At 42.2% G+C, this 19725-nt stretch overlaps 1 protein-coding gene and 1 non-coding gene across 2 annotated transcripts; one reads left to right on the forward strand and one right to left on the reverse strand.

Moving 5' to 3' along the window:
* The first annotated feature begins 21 nt into the window (after positions 1-21).
* Positions 22-7193, forward strand: LOC107622644 (uncharacterized). Its single transcript, XM_016324625.3, has 6 exons — positions 22-350; positions 632-1917; positions 2677-2883; positions 3446-4244; positions 4485-6723; positions 6911-7193. The coding sequence occupies exons 2-6, from the start codon at positions 813-815 to the stop codon at positions 6938-6940; spliced, it is 4380 nt and encodes a 1459-aa protein (XP_016180111.3). The 5' UTR covers positions 22-350; positions 632-812; the 3' UTR covers positions 6941-7193.
* An 11263-nt stretch (positions 7194-18456) lies between these two features.
* LOC148581813 (small nucleolar RNA R71) lies at positions 18457-18563 on the reverse strand. The gene has a single exon (XR_015899106.1). It is a non-coding gene; the product is annotated as a small nucleolar RNA R71 (small nucleolar RNA).
* Between the last annotated feature and the right edge of the window lie 1162 nt (positions 18564-19725).

The following is a 19725-nucleotide window of genomic DNA, read 5'->3' on the forward strand; positions in this document are numbered from 1 at the left end:
TTAAAAAAAAAAGGTTAATCCAAATTGAAACGAGGCTGTTCCAAACAATGGAAGATGAGATTTTTCTGATGCATTGAAATCTTAATCCAAATCCAATTCCCCATTACATAAACAGAACCTCTTTTTTCTTCTTCTTAGTTCTTACATTTCACTTATCACACAATTAACACACCTTGCTTAAACCATTCGAATGCTCTTTACCTCAATTCACTGATTCACTCTCTTTCGTGAAAACCTTCTATTTTTAATTTTCAACCTCTTTCTTCTCACTCACTCTCATCACTCCAAAACAAAACCCTAGACTTCCTCCAATCTCCGATTCTCGCTTTCTACTTTGCTGCACCCTTGCGGTAAGTTGCGGATGCTTCCACAGTGATTCAGCTTCTTTTGAACCGCAAATGTCGATTGGAATAATCACCGTGTTGTCATTGTCCTTGTTGTGCACTGTTAAAACTTGTTTTAAAAAAAAAAAACACTATTTTTATTTCATGTTTTTTTCTTTATTTAGAATTAAAGCATATGTTGCAAAGCTTTCTTCTTCTTTTAGAAGTAACAGTGTTTGCAGGATTTGAATGATTGGATTTCGTTCAACTAAGAATTGCTCAGAGTTTTGTTTTCTGTGTTTATTCAGGGGATGCTTTTTGGAGGCTTGGATTGAATGTGTGAAACAAAACTAGTGGAGAATTTTTTGTGTTAGTTTTGGTGCTTCAAGTGATTTTTCTATTTTTGTGTTAGTTGCTGTTAGATTGGTAGTTTTAGTTCAACAGCAATTGGCGTTGGATTGAGAATTTTGCATATATAAGATAAGATAGATGTATCATCAAGTGAGCCATGGCCCTTCTTTAGGACAAGGTGGTTCTCACCCTCCTCCGCCACCTCCGCCGAATGCTTATCAACAGCAACAACCTCCGCATCATCATCATCATAATCGCAATCCTCCACCTCCACCACCACAGTTTCAGCAGGGTGGTCCTATTCCGGTTCCACAAGGTCATCATATGTACCTACATGGTCATGGACCACCCAATGCACCTTCCACTAGTTCTGTGAATCTTCCCTTTCAAGCTCCACCTGGAATGGTGCAAAGTGCAGGGCAGTATGGGAACAGCATGGCGGCACAAACATTTACTAGCGTTGGACAGAATTTAGGGGCTCAGAGTCATCACATTCTGCCATCTCCTCCTCCTGTGCCACCATCTAGAGCACTACCACCTCCGCCGCCGCTGCCTGCATCTTCCCAGGGGGAAATTTTGTGTAAACCTCCTTTTGGTCTGCCTCCACCACCCCCTGCTGGATATGTTGGGAATTATCAAGTTCCTCCTGTTGCTCCCCCACTGCCGCCACTGCCATCCTCTCCACCGCCTATTCTGCCCCCTGCCCCTCCTATGACTTCCACCTCTGGCGAGGTTTCTGGCACTGAGTTGAAGGCTGTGGATTCGGTTGAAAAAGGTGTGGCTTCCTATCCATCTGGTATTGCACCTATATGCAATTATGATCCTAATGGGGAGAGTGGAAGTTGCAGAGAGTTTGCTGCTTCTGCTGATAGAAATGAACTATTGTCAAATAAAAGTGGAAATTTGGATCCTCCCCCACCTCCGCCATCAGAAGAAAAAACTGTTCAGAAGATTGAAGCTTTATGTCAGCTTATTGCTGAGAATGGTCCTGATATTGAAGACAAGATTCGTCAAGAGGAGTTTCAGAATCCTGAGTATCAGTTTTTGTTTGGTGGTGACCAAACTGAAGCTGCAATCTCCCACACGTATTTCCTCTGGATGAAGAAGAAATACAATTTGGAAGATAGATGGCTTGAGAAGAAAGCTGAATCACAGTTAAGACCTCTATCAGTAGACTCTACAGGGCCACTGTATCATCTGCATGTTGCAACCGAAAATGCTGATTCTGACATGGAGATGGAAGGTCAGTTTGCTTTGTTGTGAACTTGTAATCCTGATATAAATTATTGGTGCTATCTCTCTTATGTTAATGACTTAATGCTCACATGAACTACTGAATAAGCATTTGCATAATTGGTTTAGTACTTCTGATATAAAGTTTTTATTACTTCTTTTATTTTCTTTTGCTTGGATGCTCCAATGTAGAGGATGCAGTTTAGAGAGTAAAATGTAGAGTTGATGATAAACACTGATGGTAGTATACACTTTATAAAGTAAAATCTAGAGTTGATAACCCTTGATGGAAAAGCCAATGCCCAGTGAAATGGAGTTTTTGAAAATACAAGCACCTAGATAACAAATTATGAGTACACTAGAACCCACCATTTTAAAATTGGCTATCATACATTATTGCTTACACTTTTATCTCTTAACAGTACTAATAGACTGTTCACTTGATATAATTTCTCTATAAATGGCCTTCAGGACGAATATCTCACCTGTTTAAGTCGGATATGCTGCTTTCTCCAAAGTGCATGTAGCAGATTAGGAAAAAGAATAATGTCTTGTGTAATTGCTAATTTGTTTTGGCTCTTTTAGTTTTGTGGATGATACCTCATAGAAGTCAGAAAATTGGCTGGGGCCCAGGAGAAAAAGTAGTGACCTAAACGTAGTCATACCATGGCTATTAGAGTTACTTCATATATCTTTTATTTTTGAATTTCTTACCATTTTCTGAGATGATAATCTGATCTACTTTATTTAATTTTGTGTTTGGGTTAAGATGATATCACTCTTTCCGACAAGGACCAGGGACCAAATTATGCAATTGAAGCTCTAACTCAGCAGCCTCATCAGGTTGGTGAGGAATGTAAAATGAATGAGTATACACATCAGCTGCAGAATTCAACAGAGAACGATCCCTCCAACGACATCTTAGCCAGTGATGCATCAACACGTGGATCCATGGGAATCGGCAACCAACATGAAGGTTCCAGTTCATATAAAGCCCTGCTAATAATGTTTGATTATCATTTCCTTTTGATTGGTTACACATGATTTTTCACTCACTCAAGTATTAATGTTGATGATTGATATTTATTTACATTAGGCACACTGGTAATTTTTAATTGCACCGCAAGTCGTAGAACTGGAATTCTTTAGTGTCTAGTGCTGAATACACGCAGTATTAATTTTGAGTGGTTGAAGTCTTTCTTTTCTCACTATAAGCACTGAGCTTGATTGGATTTGCATGCATTAAGTGTAGAAATTATTTATTACATATAGAACTTTCTTTAACATTCACTTTTATATTTTATTACATTACATGTTCAATGCTTCTTTGATTTGATAATTATGAACTATAATTGTCATTGTGTCATTAAAGAAGTGAGATTATAATTCCTGATACAAAATGTCGAAAGTGGTAGAAGATTTTGAGTGCTCTGTTAGTCTGTTATTCGATAACAAATTCATCTTAGAGATAACTCTGAGATATCCATTATTCAAGGTATTTGCTGCTTGTGTTAATATGGCTCTTTAATAAAATACAGGACCTGGGAATATCTCCAATTTTGAGCAAATGAAATCTGCAATATCAGTTACCAAGGTTCATAGTCCTGTGAATGGATCAAGTGAAGTGGCTAAAGTCCCCCTTGGCACAGGTTTTGAGAAATCTGCAGCTCCTCTAGCAGAAGGTTTTATTCGAAATGGGACTTCTGATCTTGTGGAAGCCATTGATGCTGATAGAGATTCTGGACAACTTATAAGGAGTGGCAGCCCAATAAAGCTACTTCAAGATTATGCTTCTGATGATACTTCAGGTAATGAAGATGAAATATCAGCAGGAGCTGGCAGTGGTGTTTCAATTGCGCATAAAGATTCCAGGAGTCGCTTAGAGACTGATATTGGATCCAAGAGTCCCTCCGGTACACAAAAGGGGTTTGGACAGCTCTCTGAAACAACTCTGGATAATTTAGTACAAACATCTAAGGAACCCATTGAAGATTACCATGAAAATCAGGTGTCTGTTGCTGCTTCCTATGAAACCATCGCAGTGAAAGATAAGTTAGGTAGTAAAAGTAACAATGCTGAACCGGAGGATGAGAGGAAATCCTCAAAGTTTGAAAAGAATATCTTGAAGGTAGATAAATTTGGAAGGCATCCCAAAGAAGCTCCTACAGATAGTGACTCCGAGTCTGATGATTCTCACTATCGTCAGACTAAGAGGGGAAGCAAAAGAGGCAGAGGGAGGAGTCACAGCAGATCTCCTGAACACAGAAGTCGGAGTAGGAGTAGGAGGAGGAGAAAGAGTCCCCGGAGGAGAAGGGATAGAAGAAGCCGATCTCGAAGGTATGGACTTCTACTGTGTTGCATTTTAGGATCCCTGATTGCCTACCTGTTAACATGAATGTTGCCCCCGACCAAGTATAGAATGTGCAAGCTGTTTTTTGTATCAACTAATTGAAACTAAACTTGTTCCCGTTGGCGAGGATAATCCGTCTTTCTTTTCATTTAGAGTTTCGATCTTGATTGCGTCATTTGTCTTCTTGAGGAATATAGTTTTGGCTAATCTCAGTTTGTTGGTTTCAGCCGGTCTCCACGATATCGTAGAAGCAGGAGTAGGTCTCCAATCTTAAGACGTACAGGGGACTTTGGTGGTGAGAATGTGAAAAGGGACAGGGGCCAATGCTTTGGCTTCGTTCGGGGGAAGTGCCATCGTGGAGCATCTTGTAGGTTCTCTCACCATGAATCTGACAAGAATGTTAGTTTGAGGCGCCATAGGAATAAATATGACCAAGAAGTCCATTCTCATGCAAAACATGTTAGTGATGGTATAAGAAGTCAGGGTGTGGATCAAAAGCAGGAGACAAATGAAAAAGAAAATTCTGTTAGGTATGCAAATCTGCCTAATACTTCTGGTATTGACAGTCAATCAGTAAGGAATGATCCAATTAAATCTGAAAGTTTCAGAGAGACTGTTCTTGAAATGAAGGAAAGTTTGGTTGGTTTTCTTCCTGAAGTTTTAAGTGGTGATGATGCCTCTAAACCATGTGATGGCACAAATGAAGATGGTGTTCATGCAGAAGATAATTCATTTGTTCACAAGATACAACCCAATGTTCCTGTTGGAATTACAGAGCATCCTAGTTACTCATCTAGTATCCAAACTTTACCATATATGTTACCACCAACTCAGCCATTGTCTGCCCCTGGCTCTGTTGGTCCATCACCTTCATCAAGACGGCCTTTATTACATAGTAGTTCCTCGGTGGAATTACCACCTCATGCTTACCAGTTGCCTCCCCCACCTGTTGTTTCACATGCACAGGGTGAGAATGCTGTGAATTTGCCACAAATTTCAAGGGACTATGGTGTAACACAAAAAAATACATTATTCCCTTTTCAGCCCACTACTAGAGATAAATTTGAACCTTCCCCAGCTCTGATTCACATGCAGAGTCCTCACTTCAGTGTACCACTACCACCTAATTACCCTTGGACATCATTGCCGCTACCACCACCTCCTCCTCTCCCTTCACAAGTTGCACATAATCCCAGTATAAGTTCCGGAGTTTCAACATCATATGTCTCTTCAGAATTTAATCAAACTCAATTGCATTCAAGAGGGGACTTTGTTTCTCTGACTTCTGGTAAGCCTGGATTGCCTTCTCATTCTCAGAGTTCTGAGTTTCAGGATCATGCCTACCCAGCAAATCAATTGCTTTCAGGTCCAAATGTTAGTGGAGAAGACCATTATAAGCAATTACCCATGCAAGATTCAAACCTTTCAAGCTCTGGTGGTTCACATCGTCTACAAAACCAATATTCCTGGCAGTCAGATGCTATCAGAATACAGCCTTCTGTTGGTGCGAATTTACCTCCAGAAGATCATTTCAAGACATCTTCCCACACACTTGCATCATCACAGAAGCAACAACCAGTGCATAGTTTTCAATATTCTGCATCTGAGGGTAATTTGGGTGTGCCTGGAGAAACTGTTACCTTATCTAGATATCCACCGGATGTTCTCGATAGCAATCATTCAACTTCTCTTCCAACTTTTGTGGGGTCAGGAATTCCTGCTCACTGTAATCCTTATGCTTCAACCTTTGAGCAGCCGCTTACTTCCAAACTCAGTTCAACTATTTTTAGACAAGAAAGTGATGTAATCCATGGAGACAATAATTCTGGGTTGAACCCTATTTCTATAAATAGGGAAGGCGCCGTTGGTGTTGAACCAAAGTCTTCTAGAGCTAATCAGTATGATCCTCTGTTTGACAGCATTGAACCACCATTGTCTTCTCTCAAGAAATTTGATTTTGAAAAACAGGAAGTTACAGGTGAATCCAATGTCAGCCTAAGGCCCAAAAGTTCTAATATGCCGTTGGATGCGGAAGAGCAAAATAAGCATGAGGAGGTTGGAGCTGTTGCCTCTACCACTTCTCAAAATAATGATGAATATGGTGAGACTGCAGATGCAGAGGTGGATGATGTTGAAAATGAGAGCCTAAGTAATCATGTGGATGTTGCAAACATGACTCCAGGGGAGGTCGAGATTAATCAGACTAAGTCTCCAGGGAAGAGAAAGAAGAGCAAGGATTCTAGATCAATGAAGTTGTTCAAAGTTTCCATTGCAAATTTTGTTAAGGAGGTTTTGAAACCGTCATGGCGGCAGGGAAATATGAGTAAAGTTGCATTCAAAACAATTGTGAAAAAAACTGTTGACAAGGTGTCAGGAGCCATGAAAGGCCATCGTATGCCCAAGTCCCAAGCAAAGATAAGCCAATACATTGACTCATCACAGCGAAAGTTGACTAAACTTGTGATGGTAATTGATTTTCTCCTTGTCAATGGTAGCTGATATATGTTTAGTTTTCCCTGCATTTTCAAGTGCACTGCCATAAGTTTTTTTTAACCAAAATGTTGCTTCTGTGCTGCATTAACTTAAGTCCATGCCTCTTAAGTGTTATGTGGAAATTTTGTTAGTGACGTTCCTTTTCCTTCATTTTCTGTAGGGTTATGTTGACAAGTATGTCAAGTCATAAAGGACGGCGGCGGTGGTGTATGGTTCCGGTGTCAATAGGTGTGACATCATCCCCCTGCAGTGCAAGGCATGCTGGATCACGTGACGGTGGTTGATCAGCATTCCATTCCTGATAGGGTTCTTGTTTCTGTCTAATATGTATGTATGTATTGTATTTCCCTTTTTGATTCTTGAGGTTAGTTATATTTTCTAGTTTCCCTTCCATGTTGATAATATTTCTCATGAGTAGAGTCAATCTATTAATATTTGCTAAATTGGCCGTTTATTCTCTTTTTGTGATTAGCAAATTACTTTTTGTCCATAAAATTTTTGAAAAATATTAAAAGTAGCTAACATTTAATTTGTTTTATTTTTTTTTTTTAATAAAATAAGCATTAATTTTATCCGTTTTGACCATATGACGATGAAGCCTTAACCCAACCTTTGGCATCTCTTGTGGCCGTCGATCAAATGCTTTAAAGTTTAAAGCTTCCAAATATCAAATACGCACCACACAAGCTATATTCGTGCCTTAACGACACACATAAAATGATAAAACCAAAATTAGCATGAGACCTTTGATCGCTTACCGCACCCAAATTTGTGTACAAACGCATCAAGAGTATATATTTTTTGGTTGTATTATAGTATGTTTATGTTATGATAATTATGATAGCTTTGATATTTTAAAAAGTGTAGCTAAAAAAAGTGTTATCAAAATGTAAAAAAAAAAAAAAATAATAATAATTTTAACAATATTCGTATAATTATTATAGTTACCATAGATATAGACATTAAAATTTACCATATTTTTTTCTAGTATCATTGTACACAAAAAATTAGCTATTATATAAGATTATATATTTATTTTTTGTGAAAGAATTTAATTATTGTTCATACCCTGTTCCAACACTATGGTCCAGGCCTAAATAAGTAAAAAAGGCCCAGTCTAAAGATAGGCCTTCATTATCCACCCGACTTCATTTAAAGAAGTCAGGCTCGACATAGGCTCTTTCCCAAAGAGGTCGGGTTCGATATGAGCTGGCAGATAACACTTATTCAAATAAGTAACTGCCCCTAAAATCTCTCAACCCACTTTTAGGAGCCATATCCCAACAACCCTAAGATAAAGGGGCAGTTATCCACCTTCAGAAGTGGAACTACTCCAACGGTGGTTATTGGATCACCACTATAAATACATTGACACCCCTCAGATATCTCTAAGTTCCAATACTCTCAAAACCTTCATATCCCCTTGCTAACTTAGTTATCGGAGTGTCTTTATAGGTACCACCCCCCATTCTCCAAACACACAACTCGGACGGCGGCTCTCGAATGCATACAAGTCGGAGAGCACCTTCCATTGACATTTGGGCCAATCTTACAAGCCCAATCCACCTATCTCAGGTTACCTACGCAACATTGGCGCCGTTGTCAGGGACCTAGGAGATCAACCCATGATGATGGACGACCTAAACGAGGACGGAAACACTGCGTCCGAATCTGAGCAAGAAAATCTAGACACTGGTAACAATGATAGAGCCATAGTCCCTCTGCAAGGAGTGACTAACCAGCACAAAGAAGGCCTCTTAGGGGAGAAAGACCCAAAGGGAATCCCCTCTGAGGTGCGCGAACCAGGAAAAGAAGGACAGCCCCATGCGGCCGACCTCATGGGATTTGCTCCACGGCCACGAAGGACGGCTGGAGCAGCTAGAACAAGAGCTAGAGCGACCGCGAGAAGCGGAGAGAAACCTGAGGAGAGAGGTCGAGCGACGAAAAGAGCTTGAAGAAAAGCTCTTGAGATTAGAGTCCAATCTCCGAGGTAAGAGCTCTCGCAGTGACCGAGAAGATTCTCCCTTGGGGGCAGAAGACCCTTTCAGTGAAGACATAATGAGGGCAAAAGTTCCAAGGAACTTCAAAAGCCCCGACATGGACCTATACGACGAGACCACCGATCCAAAGCATCACCTGAGCAATTTTAAAAGTCGGATGTACCTAGCCGATGCCTCTGATGCTACTCGCTGCAAAGCCTTTCCAAACACTCTGACCCAAGCAGCGATGAAGTGAAGCATGCGCCGAGTCTCCTGGGAGTAAAACAGGAGGTCAGAGAACCTTTGAGGGACTACATAGAAAGGTTCAATAAGGTGTGCCTAGAAATTCAAGACCTGCCTACAGAAGCAGTGATTATGGGCCTGGTAAATGGACTTCGAGAAGGCCCTTTTCTCCTAGTCCATCTCGAAAAGGCACTCGACTTCTTTGAGTGATGTACAGGAAAGAGCGAAGAAGTACATCAACATGGAGGAAAATGCCAGAATGCGAGAACTAAGCTGGCGACCTGGGCACTCTCACCCGACAAAAGAGAAAGAGAGGGAGCCCAAGAAAAAAGAAGTCGGGACCGGAAGGCCTAGGATATATCACTCCTATACCCCTCTACGAGTTTTTCTAGTAGACATTTATAGGAAAATTTGTCACACTGAAAGGCTACCTCCCCCTCGGCCCATCAAGAACAAAAAATGGGGAAGTCGTTGCGAATACTGTGAGTACCATAAGCTATATGGTCACTCAACAAATGATTGTTATGACCTGAAGAATGTGATAGAAAAGTTGGCTAGGGAAGGTCGGCTTGACAGATATCTCATGGAAAAGTCGGACCATCATGGCAAGAGGAAAAGAGATGAGGAGGATCGAAGAGATCCACCACCACAGACCACGGAAAGGCACATACATATGATCTCAGGGGGGGTTTGCTGGAGGAGGTCTAACAAAGTCATCTCGCAAGAGGCACCTGAAGGAAGTCTACCAGGTCGGGGGCGAATTGCCCGACCTCCCAACCATCTCTTTCACCAAAGAAGATGGGCAAGGCATTGTTTCCGGACATGATGATCCGGTAGTAATTACCATGATTCTCGCCAATGCCAATCTACACAGAACCCTGGTGGATCAGGGGAGCTCGGATGACATCTTGTTCAAACCAACATTTGACAAGTTGGGATTGGATGAAAAGGAGTTAAGAGCATACCCTGATATCCTATATGGGCTGGACGATACACCCATAAAACCACTGGGATTCATACCCCTACATACAACTTTTGGAAAGGGAATGAAATCCAAGATCTAAGCATCGACTTCATAGTCGTTGATGTGGGCTCAGCCTATAACGCTTTAATAGGCAGAACAACCCTAAATCGGCTTGGAGCAGTGGTATCTACCCCCCATCTTCGCATGAAGTTCCCAACACCAGAGGGAATTGCAACCATTAGGGGAGATAAAAAACTGGCGAGAAAGTGCTATAACGAAAGCCTAAACCTGAGAGGAAAAGGCAAGGAGGTTCACACTATTGAGCTCGGAGGAATTCAAGCTAAAGAAGAGTTACGACCACAGCTCGGAGAAAAGATTGAGAGGTACAGGTCGGAAAAGAGGAAGGAAAAAATACTGTTCATACCCTGGGTCGAGCTATCCGACCTGGGATGATTGGAGACAAAGCGACCGACCTCTTCAGGTCAGACTATCCGACCTCTTTACAAAAGAGGTCGGCTAAATCGACAGGAAGGCCCAAGAAGGCCCAAACAAAGGAACACAGCCCAATCCAAAGGTAGCCCAAGCCTACAGAAAGAAGGGCGGTTCTGTTGAAGATAAGCCGACCTCACCCAAAGATAAGATAAGATAGGATAAGATAACTAACTTATCTTATCTAGAAAGGTCACTCTACAACCATTATAAATACACTGGAGCACCCAGGTATAACTCATACTCTGATTCTACAATAAACCTGCTTAATACCTATGCTAACTTAAGCATTGGAGTCTCTTGCAGGTACCCCCCACCCTCCGGTGACCAAGGATCAGAAGTGAAGCCAGTCCAACAAGTCGGACACAACAGCTCCGGCCGCCACCAGCCAGCCGGACACGTCATCTCCGACCAGTACAGAAGATCTCATCCGAGATCGGCCTACGGTTTCAGGTAACCCTCGGAACATTGGCGCCGTTGCCGGGGAGCCTGGAAGTCATCCCATCACCATAGCGGACGACCATGACAATGACCACAACTCAGATCTAGAGGACAGAACGCCGCACAAAAATACGGATGCCACACCAAAGGATACTCCAGAATCTAACGGAGACAAAAGCTCATCACATCCGGGAGTAATAGAAGCACTTCAAGATCGCTTAAAGCAACTCGAAAAAGAAAGCCAGTACCAGCAAGAAGTTGGCAAGGATCTACAAAGAGAGGTAAGGCGACGTCGAGAATTGGAAGATAAACTCCTACAACTTGAAGCCGATCTCAAAGCAAAAGCTACCCGGACTACTCCTGAGGACAACTCTCCCAAGGATCAAGATCCATTCACTAGGGAAATCATGAAGACTAAAATCCCTAAAGACTTCAAACTTCCGGATATGACTTTATGATGGCACCACAGATCCAAACCATCATCTCAGCAACTTCAGAAGCAGAATGTACCTCACCGACGCTTTAGATGCCGTTTGCTGCAAAGCTTTTCCAATGACTCTCACAAAGACAGCAAGTAGATGGTTCGACAACCTACCTCCGAAGTCCGTCTCAAACTTCGACGACCTGGCCAAAAAGTTCCTGGCCAGATTCTCCATCCAAAAAGACAAGGCTAAGCACGCTCCCAGTCTACTGGGTATTAAGCAAGGAGATCGGGAAAGTCTTCGCAACTACATGGAATGATTCAACAAAACATGCATAGACATACAAAGCTTGCCAACAGAGGCTGCCGTCATGGGCCTCATCAACGGCCTACGAGAGGAACCTTTCAGCCAATCTATATCAAAGAAATACCCCACATCTCTAGACGAGGTGCAAGAGCGGGCAGAGAAGTACATCAACATGGAAGAAAATTCCCGACTTGGAGAAGCCTCAAAATCTGGTTTCACCTACCGAGATAAAGAATCCAAGAAGAAGGAAGATCGAACGGGCGAAAAAATAAAAAAGTATCATAATTACACCCCTCTTCGGGTGTCCCTTGTGGATATTTACAAAGAAGTCTGTAACACAGAAAAGATACCCCCAGCTCGACCACTCAAAGGCAAAAGAGAAGGAGAAAATCGGAACGAATACTGTGAATATCATCGGATCCGAGGGCATTCCACCAACGAATGCTTCGACTTAAAAAACATCATAGAAAAATTAGTAAGAGAAGGAAAACTAAATCGGTATCTGGCCACCCGAGATGATGAGCAAAGAAAAAGACAAAGAGATGAAGATGTCGGACGAGCTGAGCGATCACCTCGTACGCCAGAAAGACATGTCCATATGATACATGGAGGATTCGCAGGAGGTGAAATCTCCAAATCATCCTGCAAAAGATACCTCAAAGAAGTATATCATGTCGAAGGAAAGGAGGAAGCACCCGACATCCCTGCGATCACGTTCAACAAAGAAGACGCATCTGGTATCATCTCAGGACACGACGATCCCATGGTCATCACCATCATACTAGCAAACGCCAATCTCCACTGCACATTAATAGACCAAGGGAGTTCTGCCGACATCTTATTCAAAACAGCCTTCGACAAACTCGGCTTAGAAGAAAAGGAGCTTAGAGCATACCCGAACAGCCTGTTCGGACTGGGAGATACCCCAGTACAACCACTGGGATACGTGTCACTACATACAACCTTCGGAAAAGGGAACCAATCCAGAACACTCAAGATAGACTACATTGTGGTCGACGTGAGTTCAACCGACAATGCCCTAATAGGTTGGACAACACTAAATCAACTCGGCGCAATAGTCTCAACTCCACATCTATGCATGAAATTCTCAACTACAGAGGGGATAGCCACAATAAAAGCAGATCAAAAGATGGCACGCCGCTGTTACAACGAAAGTCTAAACCTCAGAGGCAGAGGAGAAGAGTTCCATACAATTGAGCTTGGTGGAGTCCAGAGACTAGAAGAACTCTGTCCACAGCCCGAAGGTGAAATAGAGAAAGTTCAGATCGGAGACACCTCGGACAAAACGACTAATATTGGCACGATCCTGAAAGGAGATGGAAAGGAATTACTAGTACAGTTCTTGCGAGATAATGTCGATCTCTTTGCATGGAAAGCTGCAGACATGCCAGGCATAGACCCCAAGCTAATGTGTCACAAATTGGCAGTCTATCCAGGATCTCGGCCGGTACAGCAGAGACGAAGAAAACTTGGGCCAGAGCGATCCCAAGCTGTGGAAGAACAGGTACAATCACTACTGGAGGCAGGATTCATAAGAGAAGTCAAGTACCCACTATGGCTAGCTACTGTCGTCTTGGTGAAAAAATCAAATGGTAAGTGGCGAATGTGCACCGACTACACCGACCTCAACAAAGCCTGCCGAAAAGATCCTAACCCACTCCCAAGTATCGACGCTTTGGTAGATGCTTCCTCCGGATATAGATACCTCTCGTTTATGGATGCATATTCCGGATACAACCAAATCCCCATGTATCCACCAGATCAAGAAAAGACCTCGTTTTTTACGCCAAAAGCAAATTACTGCTACATTGTGATGCTTTTCGGTCTCAAGAATGCGGGAGCTACTTATCAAAGGCTAATGAATAAAGTCTTCTCAGATCACATCGGAAAAACCATGGAAGTCTATGTGGACGACATGTTGATAAAGACACAAAGCGAAGAGACATTATTGTCCGACCTGGCTCAAGTGTTCGACACTATAAGGAGGCACGACATGCAACTCAATCCCGCAAAATGCACCTTTGCAGTAGAAGCGGGAAAATTCTTAGGTTTCATGCTCACACAAAGAGGAATTGAAGCGAATCCAGACAAATGCCAGGCCATACTCAACATGAAGAGCCCAACTTGTGTCAGAGAGGTACAACAACTCAACGGGAGATTGGCAGCCTTATCCAAATTCTTAGCGGGATCAGCGATAAGATCTCTCCCCTTCTACGCCACTTTAAGGAAAGGAAAAAATTTCGAATGGACAAAGGAATGCGAGCAAGCCTTCCAGGATTTCAAAAACTTCCTAGGACAACCACCTACTCTAACTCGACCACGAAAGGAAGAACCACTCACATTGTACCTTGCGGTAGAAAGTCGGGCAGTAGCCTCAGCACTGGTTCGGGAGGACGACAAAGGGCAACAACCTGTATACTTCATTAGTAAAGTGCTGCAGGGATCCGAGCTAAACTACCAAAAAATAGAAAAGTTTGCCTACACTCTCATACTGACATCTCGACGACTTCGCCCGTACTTCCAGGCTCACACCATTAAGGTTCAAACCGACTAGCCCATAAAAGGGATATTGCAGAAAACAGATCTAGCAGGAAGAATTTTACAATGGGCAGTCGAGTTGTCTGAGTTTGACCTCCAATATGAAGCTCAGACAGCCATCAAATCATAGTACTTGACCGACTTCATTGCGGAATTCACAGATACCCTGGAAACCCCCACAGAATGGAATCTCTACGTGGACGGTTCCTCGAATAAGACCGGAAGCGGCGCAGGTGTGATAATAGAAAGCAACCAAGGAACCCAAGTTGAGCTTTCCCTCAAATTTGGGTTCCCGGCCTCAAACAACCAGGCGGAATATGAGGCGTTACTAGCTGGTTTGAAGCTGGCTAAGGAGGTTGGAGCTCAAAAACTCATCATCTTCAGCGATTCACAAGTAATCACCTCACAAATAACAGGGAGCTACCAAGCCAAAGATCCCACCATGAAAAAGTATTTGGATAAAACCAAGGAACAGCTCGGACAACTCGGGAAATATAAGATATGTCACATACCCCACGAACAAAATGCCCGAGCTGACGCACTCTTGAAACTAGCTAGCACCAAACCAGGGGGCAACAATAGAAGTCTCATCCAGGAAATGCTACAGAACCCGTCAATCTCGGAAGAGGAAAAAGTCTTAGCCATAACAAGTCAGGACCAAGGATGGATGGCCCCCATAATTAACTACCTCAAAGCAAAAACACTCCCCACAGATGAAAAGGAGGCAAAGAGGTTAAAGCGGGAGGCTCAGTATTACACTATCATAAACAACACCCTATATAAGAGAGGGATCTCAATACCATTGTTAAAATGTGTGCCGACCTCTAACACAAGGGAAGTTTTAGAGGAAGTACATAGCGGCATTTGTGGTAATCATCTCGGAGCACAAGCTCTCACCAAAAAGGTACTCCGGGCGGGATTTTACTGGCCAACTCTACAAAAAGAAGCTACAGAGTTTGTAAAGACATGTCCCCCTGATGCCAGGGCATTTGGGCCAGTTTCACTGACATTTTTTTTACTGTTTTTAGGGTAGTTTCATGCATTTCCTTAGGAAATAAGCTAGTTTTGGGTAGATATTCACTTACATCTTGATTCAAGCATACATTATGCACCTTACATGATTTCATGAGGATTTTGCATGAATTTAATGACAAATTGGATGTTGCATTTCCCATGACTTGGATTAGAACTTTGATGCACTTTATTGCTTGATTTCAGGACAAAGAAAGCAAAGAAGAACCACATTAGTGGCTACATTAGTTACACTAACGTTAGCACTAACGTGGAATGGGAGTAACTTGCAAAGTTAATGAGAAAAGTAATCGCCAATAATGCTCTCGAAGCCATCATTGCCCACGTTAAGAGTCACGTTAACTAAGTTAACGTAAACTCCAACGTGGAAGAAAGGAAAGGGAGCCAACGTTAGTGACACTTAACATTATCACTAACGTTGGACCAAGCTCATAAGTGGCCACGTTAAGAGCCACGTTAACTTAGTTAACGTGGCCTCTAACGTTAAGAGGTAAAGGGGAAGCCAACGTTAGTGGCATTCAACTTTGTCACTAACGTTGGCCAAGTCACAATAAGCCACGTTAACTCCCACGTTAACCTAGTTAACATGGAAGCTAACGTGAAGAAACAAGGTGGTCGACAACGTTAGTGACACCAAACATTGTCACTAACGTTGGAAGGAACCCACACAAGCCCCAATAAGCCACGTTAACTCCCACGTTAACTTAGTTAACGTGGAAGTTAACGTGAAGAAGGGAGGTGATAGCCAACATTAGTGACACCCAACATTGTCACTAACGTTGGAATGAGCCCACACAAGCCACTATGAGCCACGTTAACTCCCACGTGGATAAGGGAATGATGAGCCAACGTTAGTGACACTCAACTTTGTCACTAACGTTGGAGATGGCTAGCATGGCCACGTTAGAAGCCACGTTAACCTAGTTAACGTGGACTCTAACGTGAGAAATAGGGGCACATTGGAACGTTAGTGACAATGGTAAGTGTCACTAACGTTCTCGAAGGTTGGCAAGCCTACGTTAAAAGAGCCACGTTAACTAAGTTAACGTGGACTCTAACGTAGGGAAGGGGGAGACTTCTCAACGTTATTGGGAAAGGCAAGTCCCAATAACGTGTGCGAAGGACAAAGAGGCAACGTTAGTGGCAACGTTTGTGCCACTAACGTTGAAGTTAACTTGGCTCTTACTTTGGTGAGGAACGTTAGTGAAAAAGGTGATTGTCACTAACGTTCTCGAACCCATATTTTCACTAAACGTTAACACCACTAACGTCCTGAGCTAAAGTCTCTACCCACTTCACACTTTCTCTCTGCAAGTAAAGCCAAGCCCAATGAAGAAGAGAACTGCTTCAAACTCAAGATCCAAAGGCCCATACCCAAGACTTGAAGAGCCAACCAGAAGAACAGAAGAGTAGTATATATAGGAGTAGCTTTGAATTAAATTGGGAGTTGGAAATTATAGGGAGCCTCTTGGCATAGAACTACTCTTTGTATTTTACTTTCTCTGCACTTCTAGTTTCATCATGTATTCTCCATCTTTGTTTTCATTTTCCAGAGCTATGAACAACTAAACCCCTTTCATTGGGTTAGGGAGCTCTGTTGTAATTTGATGGATCAATACTAGTTTTCATTATTCTTCTTCTATCTTTTCTCTTGATTTTACTTGAAAGCTTTCGATCTTCATCCAATTGGGTAGTTATCTTGGAAAAGAAGCTATTCATACTTGGATCTCTTCTGAACCTTGAAAGAGGAATGAAGAGATCATGCTAGAAATGCTTTCTCATGCTGGACCAAATTGGGTTTGGATGGATATGTGACTATAATCCTCTCAACACTTGATTTGGGAAATGCAGGTGGTATAATCAGTGACCATACTTCATCTCTTCTCATGAGCAATTGACTAAGGAATTGGCTATTGATCAAGTTTTGAGAGATTGAATTACAAGAAATTGTAATTCGATCACTTAAGATTGCCAAGGAGATCAATGAGTGCATTGATTGAGGAAGAGATGAAAATGAAATTAATCCGGAGAATGCAACATCTCCTGAGCCCAATGAACTCCCCATTCCTGATCTTACCCATTCTCTTTAATTTCTGTCATTTACTTTTATGAGCAATTTTCCCATTCCCATTTAAGATTCTGCAATTTACTTTCCGTCATCTACATTCAGCTCTTTATTTCTAGCATTTACTTTTTTGTTATTTACTTTTCTGCCATTTAATTTTCTGCAATTCTCAACTCAAATTCTGATTCGCTCAACTAGAACATTCCTCTAATTAAAGTTGCTTGATCAATCAATCCCTGTGGGATTCGACCTCACTCTATTGTGAGTTTTTACTTGACGACAAATTCGGTACACTTGCCGAAGGAAATTTGTTATGAGACAAGTTTTCCGTGCATCAAGTTTATGGCGCCGTTGTCGGGGATTGATTGCGCATCAACAATGATTAAATTGGAAGATAACTAGATTGAGCATTTTTGTTTTGTTTGATTTAATTTTCTGTTTGAGTAATTTTCTTTCTGTTTTAGTTAATTTCTTCCCTTCCCCTTACTTTTTCTTTGTTATTTACAATTCATTTCACTAACCCACTAACTGTTTGATATATTGCATCACTCACACTAGCAGTAATTCTGACAGAAATACTTTCTGCATCTATTTTCCTTGCTTGTACTTATTGGTTGTATGATAGGGAAAAGAAGCGGGGCTTCAACTTCCTTTGATTCTGAACCTGAGAGGACCTTCTTGAGATTAAGAAGGGAAGCAAGAGGAAAAAGAGTAGTTGGTGCTGAGGAAGAGGAGGAATACTTTGAACCAAACATGGAAGAAAACATGGAAAACCATCATGAAGAAGAGACTCACAACCATGACGGAGGAGGTCGAGCAAATCATGCTGGGGAGGATAGAAGAGTTTTAGGCTCTTACATCAATCCGAACCCAGGAAATTGTGGAAGTAGCATTCAAAAGCCAACCATCCATGCCAACAATTTTGAACTAAAACCACAGCTCATCACCCTTGTTCAGAACAACTGTTCGTTCGGAGGGAGTGTCCAAGAAGACCCCAATCAACATTTAACCACCTTCCTGAGAATATGTGACACAGTGAAGTCTAATGGTGTTCATCCTGACGCCTATAGACTGCTCTTATTTCCATTCTCACTCAAGGATAAGGCAGCCAAGTGGCTAGAGTCTTTCCCAAAGGAGAGCTTGACAACCTGGGAGGATGTGGTGAACAAATTCTTAGCAAGATTTTACCCTCCTCAACGAATCAATAGGCTGAGAGCTGAGGTCCAAACTTTCAGACAACAAGATGGTGAGACTCTTTATGAAGCATAGGAGAGGTTTAAGGACCTAACAAGGAGGTGCCCACCAGATATGTTCAATGAATGGGTGCAGCTGCACATTTTCTATGAAGGCCTGTCATATGAATCAAAGAAGGCAGTAGACCATTCATCCGGAGGATCTTTGAACAAGAAGAAGATCATTGAGGAAGCCATAGATGTCATTGAAACTGTAGCAGAGAATGACTACTTCTATGCTTCCGAAAGAGGGAACACGAGAGGAGTGATGGAGCTAAACAATGTAGATGCTCTGCTGGCCCAAAACAAGCTCATTACCCAGCAGCTGGCTGACCTCACCAAGAAGATGGAGAGGAACCAAGTAGCAGCAATCTCCACTTCATCAACAACCCAAGAAGGAGTGAATGAAGAAGCAGAGGAAAGTCAGGAGCAAGTCAACTACATTGGGAATTCACCTAGGTAAAACCATGATCCATACTCCAAGACCTACAACCCTGAATGGAGGAATCACCCAAACTTTGGGTGGGGAAATCAACAAGACCAAAGCCTTGATCAAAGACGCCCAAATCCCAACAATGCAGCTCACCAACATTCCGCATCTAGACCATATCAACACTCCCATAACAACACCTCTCCATATCCACATCAAAACCAAAATAACTTACCTTATCCTTCCACCTCTAATCCCGATCTACAATCATTTGATGACAGACTCTCAAGGATTGAGAATCTACTTGAAGGCATAGGCAAAGAGATTCAAGATAGTAAAACGTTTCGAGAAGAAGTGATGTCCAATATGCAGAATCAGGATGCTGCCATCAAGAAACTTGAGACACAAATTGGCTACTTATTCAAGCAAATTTCCAGCCACAACCTTCGCAGCAATACTAGCTTAACACAAAGGGAGGAGTGTCAGGCTATCACCCTTCGGAGTGGGAAGGAACTGAAGGAAACCCCCCAGAAACCACAAGAAAAGGACTAAGATAAAGAGGAAGAAGAGCAGGATGGAGCTCAAGTTCCTAATCTGAGTTTACAAAAAGGGGAAGGAGTACTGAAGCCAGACGTACCAAGAGTCCCATATCCTCAGCAATTAAAGAAGAAGGGGGATGACAACCAGTTTTTGAGATTTTTGGAGATCTTCAAGAAACTACAAATCAACATACCCTTTGCTGAAGCAATAGAATAAATGCCACTCTACACCAAGTTTTTAAAGGAGCTAATGACTAAGAAAAGAAGCTGGAAG

The sequence above is a fragment of the Arachis ipaensis genome, chromosome B10, assembly GCF_059453495.1.
Source record: "Arachis ipaensis isolate K30076 ecotype BB chromosome B10, ASM5945349v1, whole genome shotgun sequence".
NCBI classification, from domain to species: domain Eukaryota; kingdom Viridiplantae; phylum Streptophyta; class Magnoliopsida; order Fabales; family Fabaceae; genus Arachis; species Arachis ipaensis.

Excerpts from the sequence above, each read along its gene's own strand:
- LOC107622644 (XM_016324625.3), top strand. The coding sequence starts at position 813 with ATGTATCATCAAGTGAGCCATGGCCCTTCTTTAGGACAAGGTGGTTCT. Across the intron at positions 1,918-2,676 it reads TTCTGACATGGAGATGGAAG|ATGATATCACTCTTTCCGAC; the intron begins GTCAGTTTGCTT and ends GTTTGGGTTAAG. Across the intron at positions 6,724-6,910 it reads AGTTGACTAAACTTGTGATG|GGTTATGTTGACAAGTATGT; the intron begins GTAATTGATTTT and ends CATTTTCTGTAG.